The sequence below is a fragment of the Linepithema humile genome, chromosome 3 (genome assembly GCF_040581485.1).
Source record: "Linepithema humile isolate Giens D197 chromosome 3, Lhum_UNIL_v1.0, whole genome shotgun sequence".
NCBI lineage: Eukaryota > Metazoa > Arthropoda > Insecta > Hymenoptera > Formicidae > Linepithema > Linepithema humile.
This window is the reverse complement of record NC_090130.1, coordinates 3,978,752-4,002,628: the sequence shown is the minus strand read 5'-3', so window position 1 is coordinate 4,002,628 and position 23,877 is coordinate 3,978,752. Positions and strand designations below refer to the sequence as shown.

Here is a 23,877-nt window from a genome sequence, read left to right as displayed (position 1 = left end):
CATTCCTCCCAATGCCGATGATGCCTGGTCGCGCTCCCACAGTACTTTTCAGTACTTTACTCGCGTCGGTTGGGTCTATTATTGACGCATCCTTTCCTTACTTCCCGGTGTTACCGGCGCCAACGATTCCGCTTCGATTGGTATTCCCGATACGTTATGTCATTCGCGGAAGATCAGATTTATGGCTGTATAATTATCGTTGGCACGAGAGTCCACACGCGTTTTCAAACACATATAAATCTTCTGAATATTTTCCATCCGAGCATTATTCCGCAAATTATGAATACAACATAATTGATTGCATATAAAGATTTGTCAAGATTTTATGCTGCAACATTAGCAGTTAATTACATTATAATATTGCTCTACGAAAAAAAAAGTTTTTTTTTAAACGGAAACCGAAACTCTCTTGAGATAAAGCGGGAAGATGAGTGATGAAATGAGAGATGGCTCTAACCGGAAGAAAGCGCGCGATTGATTGCACAGGACAAAGATGTAGAGTCGCGATGCAGCTTCTTGTACCAAGCGCATATATCGATTTTACTGACCCCGGCGACCGCGTGCCCCTTCCGCCTTGGATACTTCCTGGAAAGTATATAATGCCTCGCCACGGCTTCGGTCTACGGTTTATATACATCTAGCGAGAATTTGCGTTACATTATTATACAACACACCGCTTGAGAGAGAGAGAAAGAGAGATACCTTGCGTATGATTGTCTTCCTATATATATATATATATATATATATATATAATTGACGAACTATGCTTTTAATTATATTTCTATCAAAATCTTGCGCGCGTCGTTACATGTTGAATACATTAAAGCAGCGATTTTTTTAATTATTTAGTGATCAGATTCGATGAAGCTCTAATAATACAAAATAATTCTGTTCGGTAAAATTTTAAAACATATGCAATCTATAGTATATTTACTTAAGTTTCATAGCGCGTGCATCATTCTGATCCATCATGTTATCTATGAATTTTTTATCGTATTATACTTTTTTCTCAAGTACACGATTTCTTGCGATAAAAATCGGGAAGCGAAACGATAACGAAAAACTAATGTCTCCCGATTTCGATAGCGTAATGCGGGCGTTGGTGTACATCGCGAAACCTCGACTTCGCGCACCAATTATTTCGTCCATTAAAGGACGAATCGTGTCAGCAGTTGCAGATTACATCAGCAGACGCGAGAATTACGCGATGATTGCACCGATTAATCGAGAGTAAGACGGCGCGCTCCGAGTCGCGCTATCGAGTTCCCAGGAGGTGGGATCCGAGGTGTTTCCGTTTCGCGCTGATGAGCTTGCAAAAGTTTTAGAGAGCGCTCGATCGGCACGGAGATGGACGATACCGTACGTCTCGATAACATCCGAAGGAAACTTATTGTCTTCCCGCGGCGCAGTTACATAATTATTAATATTATCTGTGGATCTCCAGAGTTCCAGAGCACCGAGCGTCGTAATTTGGTGACGCAATATATCTAATTTCTGCACTAATGACTCTTTGTACCGTTTTTCTGATAAAGATTTTCAGATATTTAAAAACGGTTGCGAAATTATCATACGCCGCGCGAAATTGTATGCGCGGTGCGCTTATCAGGTTCTTTAATATTGTAATACGCGGTAAATAAGGAACCGTACAATTAAGCTTGCGAAAGGCGCGTTACGCAATTCGCCTGTTGATTTAACCGAAACTTGCAAATGCTGGTTCTATTTAACGGAGCCTTTTGATGAGCATTCGACAACATTTGGATATTACTATCTAACGATAGTATTGGAAAGGAGAGAAAGTGCTTAGATAGAGATAACTTGGCACTCGGCGTCTACCTACATAGCGCTTCTCTTCGTGGCATTACAATTATAAGACGATTATCCGCGCGGAAATATGACGCCACAGACCGATCAAATCGAAAAAAAACAAGAAGAAAGAGGCACATCGATGCATTATATCAACGTCAACGAGTCTCACGTTCAATATTACAGCTCGCAATGTACACGCTACGTCATATTCATTTTCATAATTCACTCGATATATTCAAACGAATAGATTTGCTATTTTATTTTTCAATTTTTTTCTCATTATCGATGGGCGAAATAAGTGTGTAAATAAAGCCGTCGTCTCTCTCGAGACAAAGTCGAGTCGAAATATTCTCGCGCAAATAAATGAGATGCAAACCGGTCCGACGAAATTCGTACGGTGAAAGATACGACAGGTGATGAGATAATGACTCGAGAGAATGAAGAACGGTGTCCTCGGTTGCGCGCTTTTACTAAGCAGCCGCGTGGCCCGAGTAAGAGCGAAGGGGCATGTAATTAAACCGCGTAAGGCCCGAGGTGAGCGGGAAAATTGTATCCCGATTCGTCGATCCCGCGCAATTCGGCCGGACGTCCCGCGATAGACGCTTGAAGGTAGAAAGGAGAAGGATCTCTATTCTCCAGCCGGAGAGACTGCCCGCCGTCCTCGAAGCATCCAGCCCGCGCAGAGAGTATTAATAGAAAAGAGAAGGAAGAAAAATTAGAAAAATGTTGACGCGAATGATTTAGATTTCTTCAATCATTACTTTTCTCGATTAAATCTTCCTGAAACGCGCTGTCCGCCGTTCGAATTTCGTCATCAAGTTTCTCGCGAAACGAGTTACTTGCAAGTCGAGTTATTTGTAAGTCGTAACTCACTTGTCGAATGTCACGCGGTTTGACGCTATCTGAGGCCTGCATCTCGCGTTTCGCACAACGTGGCCAGCTGATCGTTGGTGATTTCGCCTTCGACCGCTCGGACGACCCTTTGTTGCTCGATATCGTTTCGCGGCTCTATTACACGGCGAAACGTACGGTACGGTATCGTGGTCGATCGAGCGAGTTCCCATTTCGTTCTTACCTTCGAGCGAGCTGTAACGAGCTCTCCTTACGTTCGGCTTCTTACGATCTGCTCGATTACCTCTCGCAATAAATATTGCACAATGTTAATTTATATGCCGTTGCTCCGCGGCAAGCGGGGAAAACTTCCACTCGCGCCTGATTGTTCGATATTTTCAATAAGGAAACCATCGATTCCTACATGGCTTATTATGTCGTATTTGCATTTAGAGCAGAGCAGTGAACTTTTTCGCGGACTGAAGTGCACACGGATTATATTGTTTCGGAGAGCGATCGGAGAGCGCCGCGTTATCCGCCGATCTCCCTCAATTTCACTATCTCGAGCGTGCGACTAAGGTTTAGCGTTTTGCCCCGAGAGAGAACGCGTAAAATTTATGAAAATATTCTACCATTATCATTATATTCTACGATACAAACGTATATGTGGAACAAAGTTGCGTTACGTACACACGGCGTTGCATAACGGTCGCGGAAAAAGAAGCGCGATGCGTGGCGTTTTACATTCGCGACGAGCGTATACGCTCGGGCGTCTAATTTGTCCGCCGAGCACCTGACGCAAATTATATTACATTTATGTTTCACGCTGCGCTGGTTTAGAAGCGATCAAAGTAATATCTGCCGATCAATATTTTTCCGTGTACATTGTAATAAAAAGTTTACACAAATCAAATGTAAAAATTACACGATGAATAACGCAGGTACGCTAAATAATCAGTGTGCAGTTGATAAAATTGCGTAAATTTGTAATATTTTATTTGTGTAAATTTTTCCAAGCTCTTCACAATGTATAATGTCGGATTTATCAGCGGAAAGTACAATGATTCTTCAGGCAGCATCCAGCGCGTCTGTTTGAAAGTATTAGAAAACTATTTACAAAGAAGGAATATTTTATAACCCGATGACGGCGAAAGCCGTCATCAACTAGTTTACTAGCGTTTTGAGGCGCATGACATTTCTCTTTAGAGCAGGCTATTAAAATCCGCGCCGCTAGTAAAAGAAAATTAAAAAAAAAGACATCGCGTAAATTACGCTTAACGGCAGATTCTGCAGATGATTCGTGCCGATAACTCTTTTCATTAATTCGCGCGGAGCTCGGTACGTGGATGTGTCGTTGGCGCGACTCTCTCTCGCGTGCTCGTCCTCGGCCTCGATGGAGCCCGGCTTCCGATCGGAGAATCCCGAGCGATTGATAAGGATCTAGATCCGCGGTGAAAAGAAGGAGAGAACGCGCCGTAGACAGCGACAAAGGGAGGAAGATGCGGCGCTTCCTTCGTCTCGGGAAAGTTCAATTCCTCCTCGACTGAGGAAAAAGAAAACGTGGATCGCGTCCCCGCGCGTACGCGTCGAATATTCGGGTCAAATGGATTTCGAGGTCCCTTTCTCTCTCTCTCTCTCTCTCTCTCTCTTTCTTTCTTTCTCTCTGTCTCTTGAAAAAACTTCCTCGCGCGGAAGGAAGACTTTCAGTTTCGCGACGAAGGCCGCGACAATAAAATTCACCGTAACACCGGCAGGCTATAAAAATTTTATGCCGAAATTAGACGAAAGAAACGCTGCTTTTACTTTTTTTAATTAGTCGGCGTTAGGCATAAAACCGCGGGATTGCTGCGAAACATTTTCGAAATTATAATTTTTATTCTTTTTTCTATCTGACTTGTGGCGTCGTTAAATTAGAAGATAAGCGCTGGAGTTGCGCAGAGCCGATGCGGAGGCTCGTATCGTACTTTTATTATTATGTCATTCTCTAATCTCTATGATTGTAGCCTTTCTTTGTCTACGTGTACGCGTGGGCCGAGGGACCTCGAATGCGCGTGAGAGAACACCGTCACCTAGCAAGGCTGACGTTTTCGTCGGCCGATCGTCGCACGGTTGCGTCCGAGTTGGCGAACTCGTTTCGCTCGTGATCTACTTTTCGTGTCGCGGCAAAAAAGCGTTGTCATCGCGAAACCAGTCGACACGCGAGGAATTTTCAAAGTTGCATTTGTTTACATGTTACGCGGCGACGCTCCGACGAGAAGCAAAAAGCTTTCTACCGATTGTCCCTTTCTTTCTGTTTGTTTTTCTCGCTCTCTTTTTTTTTTTTTTTTTTTTTTTCCGTTACACCGCATGCACGCAAAGAGCACTTTCGAAGAGAACGAGCAGCCGAAATTTTTAAATTCTTTTCTCTTCCTGTCTGTTTCTCGGTCTCGCGGATCACGGAAGCGGCCAATTCCATTGTTTCAGCCTCCTCCAGTGGCGGGAAGTATTCGGTCACCGCGAATTACTCAGTCAATCGCAAAGCGTCCTCAGTTAAAATGAGATAAACGTTTATGCAGATTTCTAGCATTGGAAATTTCACTCATTCTTCGCGAAGTTTCATTTCTGGCGAGCGAGTAATCATACATAAAATCTTGTTCAATCAAGTGTACGATTATAAAAAAATATATATATATAAATGGAAGAAGCAAATAAATTTTTTATAAACTTTGATGAGAGGAAGAGAAAATATGTAAAAAAAAAATATTTTCCAACAACAGCGCTTTCAATGCTTGGCTATGCCGATTTGAATGATGCGACGAATCGGAGTCGCGGTGTAGCCTTGGCATTTTTGCACGTCACGGTATACATAATACGTGAATTTGTACACATAGTATGCGATCGATATGCGCCGCATACGCGAAGTGACATAAATCTCTCAAGTGCTTCTAAGTATCTGTTAATTACACGGAATACAGCGATCGAGCGGAATTGGAGTCGAGTGCTTCACGAGCCCCGAGCGGGGTGTCAGTTACACTTTCTACGAGCGGCGGCAGAGCGATGCTATTAATATTCGTATATTTATAATACATATCTCGCGTGTAATGCGATAATGGGCATAAATTTTGATTCCAATCTTTCCCACGGATTCCGACGTTTTAATATCAGTCATCGTCGTCGTTTAGGAGAACGTGCTTCGCGTTGCGTGAAGCCGCTTCTCAGGATCCGACCTGCCCGCCGGGTCGCACTAGCTTTTCGAAACGCGAAGCTACACTTAAGCGTAATCCTACGCAACAGCCGCGGTTCGTGTTACATCTATTTCGCACCTTTGCGCGCCACCGTAAGTATTGGTGCGTGATACAACAGACACGTTATTATTATTATCTATTTACCCGAAGACACATGTAAGCGCGCGGGAGAAGAAGAGCCGCGTTAGCGGCTGTCGTAATAAAAGCCGCGGACGTATCTATTTCGACACGGCGTTTTTCGATCATACGGTCAATTCATCGATTCGTCTGCGAAACGAGGAACGACGGGTATGCGAAATTACAGGGAGTGGATTGAAACTTTTATGGACTGAAATGGTATAATTTGCACATCGTATACCACATATATGCATATATATAGTATAATTTCTCTCAAGTTACTCTCGCCGCCAAATATGTTTCTTACGCAAAAATGCCATAATGACTGCGCAATATCGTTAAAATTCGCCATTGACAAGTTTATAAATTAAATGAATTATGGCAATAAAGTTCATTTGTGAATTTTATTAATATTATGTAAATTTAATTTCAGCGACACGCACATTATTTCTCATTAATTAATAATTAAGAACGCATTATTGAGACACACTTCTTCTGGAAAAATTTACATGTCACCAATGAAAGTAATACGAACGTCTCAGTTGGAGCGCAATGAAGAGAGGGAGAGAAGAGAGATTATTTCACTGAAAGACTATCAACAGAACAGCCTGTTACAGTATTGCGTATAATAGAAGCAGCTAGATAAATTCTTACGATACCCGTAAGTGTCCTGTGCGACACATTTCTCACGCTCGTTTGTCATTGAATCCGCGCTACGTCACGCGTCGGCGTCACAAATGAGCGCGGCCGATTCTGTGCGACGGGTCCGAATAGATGAATTTTCAGAGACGAAAGTACGGGAGATAAATTTGAGCGATGCGCCGCGGGTTTGTATCGCAAGAGAAGAAGGCAAGTGCCGAGAGAAAGAGGGAGAGAGATTTGCAATAGCTCCGTCGCATCTCATAGGTGATGGGTCGAGGCACGAGTGGGGCCCCCGAAGCTGGCCCGTATAAAAGGGGGCTTCAAGACATCCGCGGAGCATCAGTCCTCAAATCAAGGAACAGCAGCAACCATGAGGGCATTCGTGGTGAGTAGCGCGACGATTTCTCGTTTTTTTTTTTTTTTTTTTTTTCCTTTTTCTTTTCCTTTTCCTTCTCCTCCGCGTTCCTCTTTGCCACTCTTCCTTCTTCCTCCTCTCGCGCGTTTCGCCGTACCGTTTCACTCGGATTCCGACTCTGTGCTCCTTCCTCTCTCTCTTTCTCTCTCTCTCTCTCTCTCTCTCTCTCTCTCTATCTATCTATCTATCTCTCTCTAACGTGTACGCGGGGGATTGCAATGTGAAAATTACACGAGATTTCTCGGAGGATGAGAACGTGAGAGAAACGAGAACGAGAAGCAAAATTCGTGGTACGCTCGAGAACGAGGGGAGGAGGGCGGGAAGATGCGGGAGAAAGTAAAAGAGGGAGGGGAGGGTGCACGGGAGCCATTGTGTGCGGTGTCAATGTACTCGGATGATAGTGACCAACCTGGGAACCGGTTCAAGTGATTGTGCCACTTCTCTAGTTTCCGTCCGCGAGATTAAAAGAAAGACAAGAGGGAAGAGAGGTTGTACGTCGGGATTCTCCCGGTTTACGTAATATTAATGAGGAGCAAACAAAGCGCGGCTGATGGCCAAACGAAAGAGATCCTCCGTGCTCGTAAATCCACCGCCGCGCTTTTCCGAAAATGTTTCTTTACGTACGCTTTTATCGCATCGTTTCCGAAATCTTGAGGATAAACGGAAGAATGCCGAGGGCAACTGTTTGTCTCGGAAGATCAAACAATTTGCATTGCTCTTTAGTATTTAGAAATGCGTGGAAATATGCAAAGTTGACATTTAAATTTGCTTTTTTTTTATACGTATATCATTTGTCTCTAGAAAAATTTTGAAGGAACTTTATGAGATATCGTAATTAACTTGACTTATTATGAGGATTTCATAAGGACGCACACAACTTGCGTATATTAAACTTTAAATGCGAGTAAGAAAGTGGAACGGCAAAATGCACTGAATTTGGAGCATTATATAAAATACTAAAATATTCGCGCGAAATGACAGAACGCGAAGGTCGCAAAACTTATGAATACTCGAACAAGAGCGAAATTATGCAGGTCGCTAATAATAAAAGAACCCGATAGTAAAATCGAATCGATTTATAATTGCAGATCCTGGCGCTCGTCGCGATGGCGACGGCGAAGCCGGCCTCGCCGAGCAGCAGCTACGGTGCTCCTTCCGGTGGCGGCGGCTACCCCGGGGGCGGCGACAGTAATTATGTCGGTTTCGGGGGAGGTACTGGCGGTGGCGGAGGCGGAGGAGGATTCGGTGGAGGATTCGGTGGTGGACTCGGCGGTGGATCGGGCGGCGGATTCAGCGGTGGATCCGGCGGCGGATTCGGCGGCGGTGGCGGCGGCGGATTCGGCGGCGGATTCGGCGGCGGATTCGGCGGCGGTGGCGGCGGCGGATTCGGCGGCGGCGATGGCGGATACGCCGGCGGCGGCTCGCTCATTCAGAAGCACATCTACGTCCACGTGCCGCCCCCGGAGGCTCCCGAGGACAGACCGATCAGGCCGATCGCACCACCGGCCCCGCCGCAGAAGCACTACAAGATCATCTTCATCAAGGCGCCTACCCCGCCAACCCCGACCGCACCGGTGATCCCGGCGCTGCCTCAGCAAGATGAGCAGAAAACGCTCATCTACGTGCTGGTGAAGAAACCCGAAGAGGCGCCCGAGATCAACCTGCCTACCATCGCGCCTACGCAACCCAGCAAACCGGAAGTCTACTTCATCAAATACAAGACGCAGGTAAGAGTCGCGGGCGGGAGAATTTGCAGCTCAAGCGGAAAGCGGAAGGTCCGATTGTCCAATTGTTTAAATCCTCTTTGCACATTGCAGAAGGAAGTTACCGGTGGCGGTGGATACAGCGGCGGCGGCGGCGGCGGCGGCGGCGGCGGCGGTCTCGGCGGCGGCATCGGCGGCATCGGCGGCGACCTCGGCGGCGGTCACGGCGGTGGCATCGGCGGCGGCCACGGCGGCGGACTCGGAGGCGGAATTGGCGGCGGTATCGGTGGTGGAATCGGTGGCGGTATCGGCGGCACCGGGCCCAGCGGACCGAGCTCGAATTACGGGCCACCCGGTGGTTCCGGGCCGTACTAGTCAATTCACCCCCGCTACCCCCGCGGCCCCTTCATCCTGCTCCTCCATTCACCGACACACACGCACACACCGCTCACATACCTCTAACACAATCAGCGACGACGATACGTGTCGTGTTGACGTATCGCTGTGTTGTACGCGCGATCGCCGAGAGAAGAGGACGACAACGATAATGATGATGACGATAATGAAGATAAGAACGGCGATAATGATGACGATGTTGAATACGATGACGACGACGACGACGACGATGTTGATGGTGGTGATGAAAACGATGATGATATCGATAATAACAACAACGACGACTACCATGATGATGTTGACGACGACGATGATGATGATGATGATGATAATGATAACGATTACGACGACTAGAACGAGGGAGAGATGTTTTTTTATACTTATTTTTTGCAAGAAAACGGTGGCGAAATAAAGCTTTTTTTTATGTATTTTTACATAAAATCATGTCTACGATCTTGATTCATTGTTGTATCCTTTCCGATCCGCGCGCTAATCGCATCGATTCTACTTGTCGAACAATAATGTCCGATATTCGAAAAATTTCACATCTATCAACTCGGACAGTTTCTCGAGTTTCCATTTGCTTTCTCGATATTTTCGGAATTTCCAATATTCATAAAAATAAATAAAGAAAGACGGCGCGCAGAATCGCACACTCGGCGTGCTTTCGTTCACCTGAAAATTCGAAATTTCGTTCAATGCTACGTAACGCAATCTCTATGGCGTTTAATTCCCAAGTACACGTTCTTTCATCGTGCTATCGCGGCATTAAGACGTTATTTTACGCTCGTACGTCGATAATCAATCAATGTACGTCGCGTACAAGAGTGAAAATCTGCATCAGCTATTTTCTTAGTGATGTCTCGGGCTTTGACTCAGCTACGGGTTCGTCGTAGATATCACAGGGTTAATTCCCGCGCCGAGACTTCCTTTCTCAGCGCGTTTCCGCATGAGAACGCGCGAGCATTGCGCGACAATGGCAACAAATGCCGTCGATTCTCGTCAGGTGAGAAGAGCGAACGTGGGAGGGTAGCAGAGAGACAGAGAGAGAGAGAGAGAGAGAGAGAGAGAGAGAGAGAGAGAAAGAGAGAGGGAGAAGAGTTTATCTCTTTCCGAAAAAGTAAGCGCATCTCTGTGAGCGCGCGCGTGAAGAAACTTTCACTGCTCCTAAACAACCGCTAATCAAGAGACGAGAACGACGCGCGTCGCCGGATTTCGTCCAACCGTTTCCCTTGCATCTCTCTTTCTTTCTCTCGCTTGAAACATCTTGAATAATCCTCATGAGCCAGTCAACAGCGATCCCTAGTAGGATACGCGAAGTAGCACAAGAGAATTTCCTACGATGACCATGCAAATAGTGCACGTGCGTTTCCTAGGCGTTAATGAGTAATGGAAAATGCATCGAACAACACGCGAAATTTGCCTTATGTTCCATAGTAGAGTTAAAAAGAGACAAGGCACATTTTAATTAAAGCGGCATACTTTTTCCCGTCGCGGATTTCAGAAATATCAATTATAAATGAGACAATCAATCGATCTTTTTGTGATAAGTTTTAGAAATACAAGAATAAATCGTCTATTTACTTATACTTTTTGCTTGATGGTAAAACAATCAAAATTTTAAAATAAATTACGATACGTAATAAGTTTGAATAAATACGATCTCTCGCAGACAGCAATTTTCACGGCTAAAAAATAAAGCGGTTTGCAATTTAGAATTGATTTTCCCGGAAAAGTTTCTAATTCGCCTATAAAACATCGCATCTGCCAGAACTTATTATACGGCGCATCTTACTTTGACCAGAAAGTTGGTTGTTCTTGCATCAGACCGCAGATTATACATAATTCTCTCTCTCTCTCTCTCTCTCTCTCTCTCTCTCTCTCTCTCTCTCGCATTAGAATCAAATATTAAACGGATAAATGCGGCTTGAATTCGATGACTCATTCATCGCGACACGCTTTGCATTCGCGGGAATATAATTGGAAAGAGGGTAAAAGCGCTTTTGACTATCGTTTACCTGAACGTAAGCGACAGACGCGCATAATGAAACGCGTACGCGGCTCATGCATCGCGTGTATACGTCGCGGCGCGGAACAGCTGTTCGCTACTTGAAATCGCCCGAGGGGCGAGATGAGACGGCGGGCGAAAGCGAGGCATCTCCGCTCATTGACACGAGAGTTTAACGACGGGAGAGAAGACGAGAAAACCAATGGAGGAGGAAGAAAGGGAAGCTAGTCGGCACGCTCGCGCGACATCCTCCGTGTATGCGCGCCGTGTACCTGTGCTCTCTCACGGTTCACACGTAGACGTGACACGCGTAGCGATGGGAACAGGACGACGATACAAATCGCTTTGGATTCACGACACGGCACGGAGAATAAATCAAGTGTTCTGCGTGGATTCCAGCCGTCCATCATCTTTCCGCGTCGAGTTTCAGCTTGAATAGACCAAACGTGCGAAAAAAAAAAAAACCGCCTTTGTGATACAAGCCAAATTTTTACAATATACATAATTATAATGTCGACCACTTTGCTTTAAAGGTCGCGAATAATTCGCTTGCATTCGACGATACGGAAAAGTGCCGAGGAGATGATCGACGTGGATAATTTCAAGGGTCGAAAATTTCCGTTGAGAAACATTGCGCGCGGAATAGAGAAGATGTCGGCGGGGAAGGCGGGGGGGAGGGGGGTAAGTTAGGGTAAGATCAGCCGGAGAGGGAAGCGGCGTGACGGCACTCCGTAGTAGCCAGGAGGCAACTTTCACAGGAGTCTGTTCTTTTTTTTTCTTATTCTTTCCACTTAAACGAGGAAGAGAGAAGGTAGACAGGCTTGTAAGTAGACAGGCGGGGGGGAGGGGAGAGGAGAAAAACACTTTCGAAAGGTCAGACGCCGGCCTCCTTCAAAAATCGAACGACTCCGATCCGAGGCCGTTATTCGGACATTGTCTCTTTCTCTCTCCCTCGTGATAGCCGATCACGGGACTTTTGATCCGAGCGTGAAAGCGCTTCATGAGTCCCTCCACCCCCCCCCCTCTCCTCCTTCCCGGCTGCATGACAAAATGCCTTTTTTAGATCGGCCGCGTTGTAGGAGTCTTTTAGTGTCGATCTTTTTCGCCGTACTGTGTCACGCGTGCCATTAAATTAGATTAAAGTGCATAATTATGTTATTAAACTGAGTGGTATTCGATATCGACACCTGTCCGCGAGCTGTTTCGGCCGAATAGAAGTAGATTGCCCGTATGAATAGAGCCCCATTTGATCGATAATCGCGCGACAATTAACCACGCTCAATCCAGCGTGGCAATGACGACATGACATTTACGCTAATGTATTACGTTGGCGCGCAACGCCGTGCTTAATATCGTTACCGTTGCATCCCAGATGTCTGTATCGTGATTTCAATTAGACAGCCGGCGACGTGCATTCGCGATCAATTATTCTCGTCAGGATGCTAATAAATCTCGCGCGGGTAATGAATCTCTCTCTCTCCGGCAATGCGCGATGCGCACGTACCGAAGTCGGAATGAAATCGGCGAGTGTGCTCGAGAGGAATCGCGGCCGGATTCGCATCACGTGGAAAAGACATAAGGAAGAAATTAACGCGGGAGATTTTCCAACCGCGGATCTCATCCCACGGACTTGCCAATGAATGCGCGCGATCGGCGTTGCATTCAAGCTAATTCATTGGTACATTGAAAATGCATTCGCGGAGGTCGCGAGGGATCACTTTCACTGTTTCCGGATTTCTCGGCTGTACCGCGTGATCGCACAATGTCGGCTTTACGGAAACATTCGCGACGATCACGAATGATGTCTCTGATAAACGCCGACTCGACATTACATTTTTGTCTTGTCGAGCGGTCAATTTTTTTTTTTTAAATTCTTTTAATACTAATATCTCCGTAACTCTTGCTTACCCGTGACGCGAACAACTTTAAAATCTCTTTACGCTTATGCGATTGTCAGTTTAGCATAATAAATAAGCCGGATTAGCTGCGCTCTCTGTAAGAACGTCTAGCGTAACAGCCGCTAATAAGTAGCTGCTGGTCGTTAATCAAGAGGTATGCTGTTCTATAAATTCCACCTTCATCGCTTCCTTCTTTCAGAGAGAACGCAAGGAAAAAAAAAAGATTAAAATCGCCGATCAATCACATTTTATGGGAATGAGCGTAATTTTCCTCGATGTTTCGCGGTGGCGTCGATAAAAATGCGATTATGCGATGCTTGCGTCGGGGAAATTGTAGCTTTTCTTTCGCAATATACCGTATTTCTTACGTAATACTTTGGGTATACTGCTTGCCGAACTACGTGCCGGCGTCCTGGACACAATATTATATTCCCGCGCGGCTAAAGCGGCGAAAATTCGCTTGCGGACGCTAGATTGCAATTCGCGAGCGAGCGCGAGGCAAGCCGCGTTACAATCCCGAATATGACGGACCATGATGACACGCGCACGGTGAAAGGTGCCGAGAGATTAGTACGGTACAGTGCGGTTCGTCCGTTTTCGCGGTATTCGGCGAGATGTGCCACAGTAATGCAGCGAATTGTTGCGATTATATCGACAGTCCCGCGCGTTACGTCAGCTAAGTGTAATTGCGTCCTATATATACAAAAACATATATGCACCGAGAAAAGAAATGTATTTCGTAAAGTAAAAGACCACTTTGGAAGATTTATAGTTCACGATAAAATTCGAGATAGAAATCTATAATTTTTTATGTCCCGCGTGACACAGAAAACATTTGAAAGATCGGTGATATGTATCTTGTATATGTATATTCTAAATATTTCAAATATTTTCTGCATTACACAATACATAAAATTATAAATTTCTATTCAGAGTTCTGTCACGAATCATGGATTGTGTTTAAAGTAAGAAGTATATATTTCTTTATGTTTTGATAAAAATAAATGAAATGTGTTAAATAATTCAAGAGTAATTGATTTTAATTCTTATTAGTAAATGTATAAAATAATGAGATATTCTTGCTACATGTTTTTTAGGACAATAATGAAATAAAAGGTTCTTGCATTAATAGTAATCTCGGCAGTTTTTAAAATCAAATTTCTGATTGATTTAGCAAATTCTAATATATATAACTTTGACAATTTGCTATATTTCTATATACATTCTTCCTTGCTCTTGTTTATGATTTGTAACTCGATTTGTAACTTTTGCCAACTTTGCTTTATTAAAAAATATTTAAATATTTTCCTATAGCAATGTACTTTTAATTAAATTTTTACGATATCATTAATATAAATCGTACCTTACGTAAGAGATGCAATTAGGCGACCCAATTAGGCGATTAGTACGCAACTCTCCTCTAATATTTTTATAAGAGAAGATAAGAGAAATATAATTCCTGGCAAAATGTTTAAATATTATAGACAAAATTTAGCTCGAGAGATTTGCAATGTAATCTATTGTGACACAAAGAATCTTTTTCCTCTCGGAAAACACGCGAGATGAACAGCACGTCCGAGAGTTGCAGGATGCCGTAGAAGGGATCATACAATGAGACAATTTGGTGTTATTTGCGAACGTTCATATATTACGTCACGACTCGCTAAGTAGGTGACCAGCGGGGGACGAATCCGAGACAGGACTACGAGGACGAACGAGGGGCGAATTGAGAGACGCTACCGGGTGAAAGCACGGGTCAGCGTAAAGGCCAGGCAACGTGTTCTAGCCCAATAGCGAGCAATCGCATCCTTAACTCACAATTACACGCGCGCGCAAGTTAAATTCAGTCCCGGCTCTTCGAGCCGAAAGCCGTTTTCTCGCTTTCCTTCTATGACGCGCGCATTGCCACATTCGCATGTGAACATTCGCGTCGCGCAGAACAAGACATCAAGAATTATGCATTACGAATAACGCGGACGCTCCGCGAAAGTATTGCCGACAATGCGACATTTTTTTCATCGACACTGAGTTGTCGTTTTCGATTAATTAAGATTTAGACTGCACAGTTAATCTTGAACGCGAGCCCAAAGTAAAAAATGCAACGCACGCAACTTTATACAAATAATTTTATTGTTCTTATTCGATGTCACTGTAAATAATGAATAAAATTCTTACTTAAGTTATTAAAACCATCACTCATTTATGGGTGACAATTCCTACGAAAAATCACGCGTCATTCATATATGAGTGATGTGCAGTCTAAATGTTAATTGTTTTCGAAAAATCTTGCATCCTTAGACAATTCTTAGACAATTAATTACAAATAAGTAAGAAGAATATAGTTGACAATTTACGAGTAAATGTTTCATTTCCTAACCTCTTTGTTAATAAGCGCATTTAAATTATATATTATATATTTAGAGCAATCTCTTTCGCTCTCTCTCTCTCTTTCTATCATATTCCGAGATAAAATTCAAACTTGACAAACATGGGACGTACCTTTCTCGAAATGTCCTTATAATGTCGAATTTCCTCACTTCAGCGTCTCACGAATTTTTGGAAACTATTTCAATACTATTTTGACAATGTCCGCTATGTGGCATTGTATAAGACTTGTGTTTGTAATTTGAATCTTGAATCGCGCTGTGAGCTCCACCACACGTCGCAATTGAAATGTAGCAGAGAGAAGCCGGTCGGTTTCTTATCGATTTTTCTGCAGCTGGTAAACGAATGTGACTTTATAGTTCCTGTTAGTTAGAATTTCATATGAATGGCGCTGCACTCGTTCCATCAACCGTGCACCCATCAACTTCGGCGGCCGAAGTTCGGCCTGATACGGAAAATGGCGATTTGCGAGGTTGTTTGAAGCCAGTTTGAGTAAACACACTCGCGTGCGGACTCGCAATTTTGATTAAATGTACTCTGAAAATGATGTGATGTGGACTGTGTGCGATGGCGAGCAAAGAGTTAACCGGCCATCAGCAGCAGTTCGTTGAGGAAATCGATTATAATGAAATTGAAACAGAGCAGGTAGTTCTCTCGACACTCATCGATTCCTCTTAATCGTGTTGTGTCGTGTGATGCTTCGTGCTCCGTAAATATTCCCCAAGTATCTCTTAACGTTCGATGTAATTCGATTGTCACAACTGGAACAAGTTTATATCTATTGTTTTGATGTATCAACCTTTAATGTATCAGAGGGATAACCTCATACGAGAGGAAACGATTATTCGTTTATAAGAAAATATACGTTTGAAAAGCGCGTGCTATTAGATAACTCGTTTTTAACACTCTTGCTGTATTGTCAGAACATCTGGCGAAACATATTGTTAAAGATTTATTCTCAAACTTTGTTTGATCATGTAGGTAGTAGGCAAAGGTTCCTTCGGAGTTGTGTGGAAAGGAAAATGGAGAGGACAGGACGTCGCTGTGAAACATATAAATTCGGAAGGAGAAAGAAAAGCCTTTACTGTGGAAGTTAGGCAGTTATCCAGAGTCGCCCATCCCAATATTGTTAAACTATATGGTGCATGTACTAAGAATCCGGTATGCTTGGTAATGGAATATGCGGAAGGTGGCTCATTGTATAACGGTAATGTCTAATGAGAAATCTATCGATTTCTTTTGATTAGACGAAGTAAATTTGTCATTTAAGATTTCGTATTTATGTGCGTAGTACTGCATTGCAATCCTCAACCACATTACACTACTAGTCATGCCATGAGTTGGACTCTCCAATGTGCGCGTGGTGTTGCGCATCTTCATAATATGAAACCAAGGCCATTGATACACAGGTAGAAAGAAGATATCAATGCACTTCTGCTAATATCTTTGTGCATTTCAAACAATTTGATTTTTTTTCCCCAGAGACCTAAAGCCACCGAATTTGTTATTAGTTATGGGTGGACAAATTCTTAAGATTTGTGACTTTGGTACAGCCTGCGACTTAAATACATATATGACAAATAATAAAGGCTCAGCTGCGTGGATGGCACCAGAAGTGTTCGAAGGATCCAAGTATACAGAGAAGTGCGACGTATTTAGTTGGGGTATCATTTTGTGGGAGGTTTTGACACGTAAAAAGCCCTTTGATGATATTGGAGCTTCAGCCTATAGAATAATGTGGGCTGTTCATGTAGGACAAAGGCCTCCTTTAATAGAAGGATGTCCACAACCAATTGAGGATCTTCTGACTAGGTAAGAAATCTATGTGAAATAACAGCATAGTTAATATGTATTTTGTTAATATATTTAGCCTATTAAGTCAAAATTTATATTGATAATTGTATGCAAAATATTCTAAATTTCTAGTATTGAGTAATTTGTTTAAAAATAATATAATTATGAAAAATATGTATATGTGTTATATTGTAAAAGATCTTTTTGCTATGCCCAAATCTAACTTTGCTTTTTTTCGACAGATGTTGGCAAAAAGCACCTGAAAAGAGACCTCCTATGGACGAAGTAGTAAGCATAATGACTGAACTGTCAGAATTTTTCAGTCACCATTTAGAACCTGTTGAATATTCCCTAAGTACGTGTAATTTAATTCGTAATGATATGCGCATACTTTATTGTTAGAAACACAAGTATAGACTGACACTCGTTTCAATAATATATAGATATAAACACAAACGTGTGTCACATTACAGGTAGCGGAGCTGATGAGGTAGACGAGAATGAAATAGCAGATACGCTGGATATAGCCAGTACGTTAGATTCTCTGATGAACGGCTCTGTTGCGAACGGCACTATTACAACTCCTAAGCGGCAAGTAGGAAAAACTAACGAATGTTCCAATGAAGAAAAATCATCACAACTTGAGCAAAATAATTTAGGATTTCAACAAGTACCTGACGAGTGTTCGGTATTGAATAACCATTTTCCTATGGACAGTTCAGAACACGCTCAATCGCCGATCTCGCAAAGTACAACAGTACAACCGAAGACATGCAACGACAAGTTCGTCGCATTGCAACAGAAAAACTATAATCTCGCTCCGTTGCATGTGGAGTGCGATCCGGTTAGTATTTTTCTCAATAAAGTGTATCTTGCGTAATTTCAATTTTTAATTCATTTATTTTCTATATTTTTATTTTGTCAATTTCTGCCACAAACAGTTCTTTCTTTCTTTTCGAGTGTACTGTCCTTGTTTATATCGTTAGGTCTGTAATGTTATAATATAGTCATTCATACATTGATTCTCTCATTTCCATGCTGCAGCATGCTTGGGATTTACCGAGTTCCTCTGATACATCGTGGGAAATTCCAAATAACATGGCTGGATTAGATAAGGTGGTTCAGAAGACGAAGAAAAATGTTCAAAGTAAGTAATTTGATTTGTTTCTATCTTTTTTTTTTCTTAGAAATAAATGGAAATGTGTAAGCGCAGTCCATATAACTTGGATTTATCAGTCAGTGCAAAGTTATTTCAAGAAAAGATAATCCATTGAATAGAAAAATTAAAAATTTTTTATCGTGCACAGTGTAATTTGTTATAAATCACTCTTCATATTTGAAATCATTTGAAATGCATCTCTCTCTTCAATCTTCAAATTACTAAGTAAAAATGATACCGTACATAATAATATGTACAGGATAATTCCGTTTCAACTTAGTAAATAAGTAGAAAGAGCAAAACTTTTGTTTAAATGCACACTCGTGCAGATTCTCAGAATAGGTGCCGAAAAAAGATCGCAAGGAGGCTGTGGCACCAAACTGGCTGCTTATGCGAGACCAGTCTCTGTCGCGTTGAAGGCACATTGCCAGGAGCATTAGTGCAAGAATTGTCTATGTTTTATGCCTTATACGGCTTGCGAATTGCAATTCTGTACGATCTTGTTAAAATTACGCTATTTCCATGCGATGGAAATGCAGAATAACATAAATATTGATAAAACCAAAAAATTGCTTTTGTAATATTACATAACTCTACGATATAGTAATCATGCTACACGTGCAATGTTACAAAACGTGTATTATATGTAACATTATTATACTGTATTTATGAATTTACAAATATGTATGACAAATCTAATTTGCAATATTCAGCAATCGACTGGTGATAAAAAAAAAATATCTTACGATTTCAGTACAGTTACAAAAATTGGTTTGAGTTAGCATGACTAATCTGCCGTTTTAATGGACACAATGCCTCCCGCGAGCTGACACGAGCACGCATTTTGAGCTTACAGAGCAGCGCTTTGTGGTACACGAAGTAGATTATTTTCGGCCTAGAATACTAAGCACCGCGCGCTGACTCATCGGGCGCCTTCTCCGACCGCGTCTTCATCTCTTGCCTCGACTAATGCGCATTGCTCATAACGCATTGCTCATAACGCATTTCCACGTATACGATACGTCGTAATTATCGGCTCTCTCAAGCGATCACTTATCTTTATGCGATTCCCGAAATCGATTTAACATTACGATAATTTCTGCGTCTTTACGATGATTTATTATATCTATGTGCTATAAATGTTGTATTTTAAATAGATTTTTGTACATGCGAATATATAGAGCTATATGACAATGAGAAGTATCTACTCTCGTATGTGGAGTAATATATATTTTTACGCGACAACTATATGCAGATAAATGGTGCGGCTGATTGAGATGCGCTCGGATGGCAACAAGAAAGGACAAGTTATGAGCTCGGCATGCTATATTCATCGAGGGTTCGTCGATCGACGGAGTTCGCCGGTGTACCCTGGCAAAGGGCCCGTGTAGCCGCAATAGCGGCCACGATGTGCGCGTGCACTAAATTTAACTGACGACTAATCGGTAGGACGTGTGACTCGCTTTTGATTGGCACGTTGCGACGACGAAGAAGAGGACGGCCGTCGCGAATGCGAGGAGGCGAGACGAACGTCAGAAGAGGAAGAAGACAAGGCGATATAAGCGGCGTGGGGAGGCGGACACGAGAGAGAGAAAGAGAGAGGAGGAAAACTACGACGACAACGACGACAAAACGAGGCGAATAAAAAAAAATCAGGCACAAGATTCTCTCGAGGATGAATCAAGCCGCGCGTTTTGTTCTTGGCTCGTGTATACGCTCCGCGGCGTTCCTCGTCGAAGTCGGGGTGGGGGGTATTTAGAAGCAGGTGTGGCTGAGTCAGCATCCCCAATATAGACGTACGTTTGTTTAGTAGAGAGCCGACTCCCTACGGAGGAGCACCTCCCGCCGATCGCCAGGTCGCCAAGCGCGCAATACGAGCTCGATTTTAATCGAGGACACATTCGATCGATCCGACCGGGAATTGATCCCTCGAACACGGCCATTCCCGGATCCATTCCATTGAACAAGCCGTTGGCGACAATCGCCGCGATTAACCGCGAGAAACCGCTCGGCATTCGGTCCCGGTGAAATTTCTGGCATCGCTGACGCGATTCTCGCGTTGCTCTCGCCGAGGACGAGGGCCCACCTATGACGGGGCCCCGAGTCTGAGTCGCGCGGAACCGAGCGAAGGAATTATGTCGACGGGATAAGGCCGCGTTGTCGGCGACGCGGAGGATAATCGTGCGGGCGTTAACTTGCCGTCGGAGGTAACTTGCGGCTCGCGCGAGAGCGGCAGGTGGATCGACATGTGCGACGACTATCCAGAGATCGTCGGCACCGACACTCTCAAACGCTGCTGGGTCCTACTGCGTTAGTACATATTCATTAGAATTGTGTCTATGCTGAGAGGCGATTGTTAGAAGCATACTTAAAGAAAGATACATTTCCGGGGACGAGTGTCGGAGAGGAATAATTTTAATAACGCGACTCTCCGAGAGAAATCTGGAAGGCGTATCGCGTACTAAACTGTATATCTAGGACTACGTCATCACATTTATTAACACATTCAATTGCAGCCGGAATACGGGGACGATGTTCGGAATTCGTCTGTAATAAATTCTTGCAATGCGATGCCGCAGGTAGCAGCACCACGAGCGAAGACCTGGGCAATGTTTGTCGCCTTTTGGATGCCGACCTCAGACCTCTCACGCCCGACGACACGTGCAAGCTTTCGTGCGAGATCTTCGAAGAACACAAGCAGATAGCGCAGGAATATCTCAAGGTCCAGACGGAGATAGCGTTGTTGAGCCAGCACAAGAACGAAATGCTGAAGGACCTAAGCATCGACAGCCTCACGCAGCAGCAAGAGCTGCGGCAATTAGAAGACGAAAAGGTTTTTTTCTCTCTCCCACTTTTTGTGTATATTTAGCCCGAAACATTACATCACGTCAGTTAACGATGTCTGTTAAGAAAATTGAAAAAAAAAATCGTCAGTCGTGAGAAATATCGCAATTAACGTTTCAGGAGTCTCTGGTGCAGCTGTACCGCAACCTGAAGCGGCAATTGCAAATCATGAAGGATCAGAGGATCAACGGGGCGCTGACGAGCGCGGCCACCGCAGCCGCCGCGCCGACGATAGGTCCCGCCGTTTCCGGGAACAACGGTTGGGTGGTGGTGCCTTGTCAGGACCCGTCGAGGCTTTCTTGAGACATTGCGATTTAATATATCCGGGAGTCTCAGCGAGAATGTACTTACGCTGCGCGTTCGCAGCGATGTGCCGGCGGCAGCGATGTGCATCACGCGGATGGAATTGCGTAAAAATTCCAATCCAATTTCGTACGAATAGGAATCATCGTGCCGCTTATTACCGATAAACTCGAGGGTATGTGAGCGTCAATACGGTCATCCAGCGAGAAACCGTTCCTTTTGTTTCGATCATGTTTTATCGAATTCGATATCCACGACGCGGAAACTGTATAATTGACTTTCGATTTTACAATGTAGGAGCAATGCAGTTTCAAATACGCGCGATACGACTTCCATTAGGCTTTTCTACAGGGTTTTGCGGTCGCATCTTTTGTCTTGCCGTCACATTTTCCTCGTTTGCGGTGCGAGATTGATTAATATCGCAGCACGGAACTCTCCCAAGCGCATGTAAGTGCCACAACATTATTTAGAATGCAAGGGGAGAGATTTTTCAATTGCTTTCCAGATATTTTTAACGTAACAATAATGCAATCTAGTCGTCTCGATGATGAACTCACAATTTATTGAATTTGTTGTTTGCATTTCAACGTATAGAAAATATATTGTGTGATACGTAATTTTTATCATTTAGCTTATTGCATTGCTTATCAGTGAAAAATATCATGTACAGATTTTAATTTGATATAACGTGTCGCAGAGAGGAAAAAGATGATGTTGCAAATGAAACACGAATATTGAACAGTCATCAACGAATATATCATTTTTTAGATTATATTCGGATCTTATATTTTTATGCGGCACGCATAATATTCGCCTGTCTGATAGGAACTGATCACGTGTCAGAGATGTAATCTATACATACGACTATAGTAATATTACCACTCTTAGTCAATCATGTTGCAAAAACAAAAACAATAATTAAATAATGAAGGTTTTAATTTGAAATAAACTTTGTTAATGTGTGTTTGTTTGAGCATCGTGAATAATTTTATAACATGCCGAGAAGTTCGATTTGACTTTTCGGCAACAATAGATCTATTAAATTTTAAATATTTATGAAAGCAGTATATTAATGAAAAACATGCAGGAGTATGCTGGTATTTCTATTTCAATTTAAAACCGAGTATATACAGTAGCGGTCAATGAAATGTACTCACCGAAATTATTGTTTTCTTTAAACTCTGAAGCAAAGTACTGTACTAAATCGTAAAATTTATATTAAAGGGCATTATTAACACACGATTCATAATTTTGCTTAGAACATTTTAGTTGAATTGTTTTAATATATTTTTATATATCTATAAAAATAGGACAATATACAATAGAAACAATACTTGTTTAATAAATTTGTATTTCACACGTATAACAATAACAATTATAGAAACAAATAATTAATTATAACAATTATTAATATTTTTTAATAATAACTAATATTTTGTGATATTTGTGATTTTTCACTTTCGGTCATTTTTCGGCGATTTACCATTTTTATAAATAAACTGTACGACACTTTTTGAAAATAAGTGTGAACTAATTTCCTAGCTCGTGTTAATTATCTATATATACCCAAATAAACCTAATTTAAAATACATATAATGGAAAGGCTCCATATGTTAACAAACGAGAAATATAATGAAATGGCGATAAGAGCCGTTGCAGGATGTTAGTGCTAAATTTTAATTTTTCTTAAAACCTAATTTAATTCTTCCCACCCTTGCAGTACTTATCAAAAACAGGTTATTTCGAAGAATCCTGAGTACATTTCATTGACCGCTACTATAAAAGGCCATTTAAGATGCAAGAGACAATATCTGGAATAAGTTTGTATAAGTTTCTTGTGCAGATAGAAGATTTCCGATAAAACTGAACGTACGAAGCGACTGTTGACGGAAAGATACGCAAACGTCGATAGCTGTTACGTTAACGGACTATCCTATCGTGAGAAATGATATTGAAAATGATAGAAATTCGCGCACGTTAAATCGGACGGGGAATAAAACTCCTGCTGATTTTATTGTTTCCTTCAAGCGTGAAACATAACGAAATCTTGAAATGTCATTTTTCTCGTTATCTTGACAGCGATTGGTAACGAATAATAAAACGCTTACACTCTGTGGAAGCTTCTCGACAAGTTGTTTTTCGAGAATCTATAAGTTAAGATTGATACTTGAATATGTAAATGTATAAAAATGTAAATATAATATTTTCCGTTGCTTACAATCAGCGTAAAAGTCTATGCTATTTTGGAAGGTATCGTAAGACACATCCTGTTCTTAAGAAGTTTTTAAGATCTTTCATACACACCGCATCATGGTGACATCCGCGTGTTCCTAAGTTTGTCAATAAGTTTAC

General features: G+C 42.7%; 2 protein-coding genes across 2 annotated transcripts; both read left to right on the top strand.

The window, feature by feature from the left end:
• Window positions 1-5,845: 5,845 nt before the first annotated feature.
• Window positions 5,846-9,749, top strand: LOC105676349 (uncharacterized). The gene is made up of 3 exons (XM_067352523.1): window positions 5,846-7,005; window positions 8,124-8,762; window positions 8,853-9,749. The coding sequence occupies exons 1-3, from the start codon at window positions 6,991-6,993 to the stop codon at window positions 9,111-9,113; spliced, it is 915 nt and encodes a 304-aa protein (XP_067208624.1). The 5' UTR covers window positions 5,846-6,990; the 3' UTR covers window positions 9,114-9,749.
• A 6,095-nt stretch (window positions 9,750-15,844) lies between these two features.
• Window positions 15,845-23,745, top strand: LOC105676340 (mitogen-activated protein kinase kinase kinase 7-like). Its single transcript, XM_012374137.2, has 9 exons — window positions 15,845-16,070; window positions 16,407-16,632; window positions 16,717-16,834; window positions 16,908-17,237; window positions 17,462-17,574; window positions 17,693-18,063; window positions 18,264-18,366; window positions 20,958-21,211; window positions 21,343-23,745. The coding sequence occupies exons 1-9, from the start codon at window positions 15,993-15,995 to the stop codon at window positions 21,523-21,525; spliced, it is 1,776 nt and encodes a 591-aa protein (XP_012229560.1). The 5' UTR covers window positions 15,845-15,992; the 3' UTR covers window positions 21,526-23,745.
• Window positions 23,746-23,877: the final 132 nt, after the last annotated feature.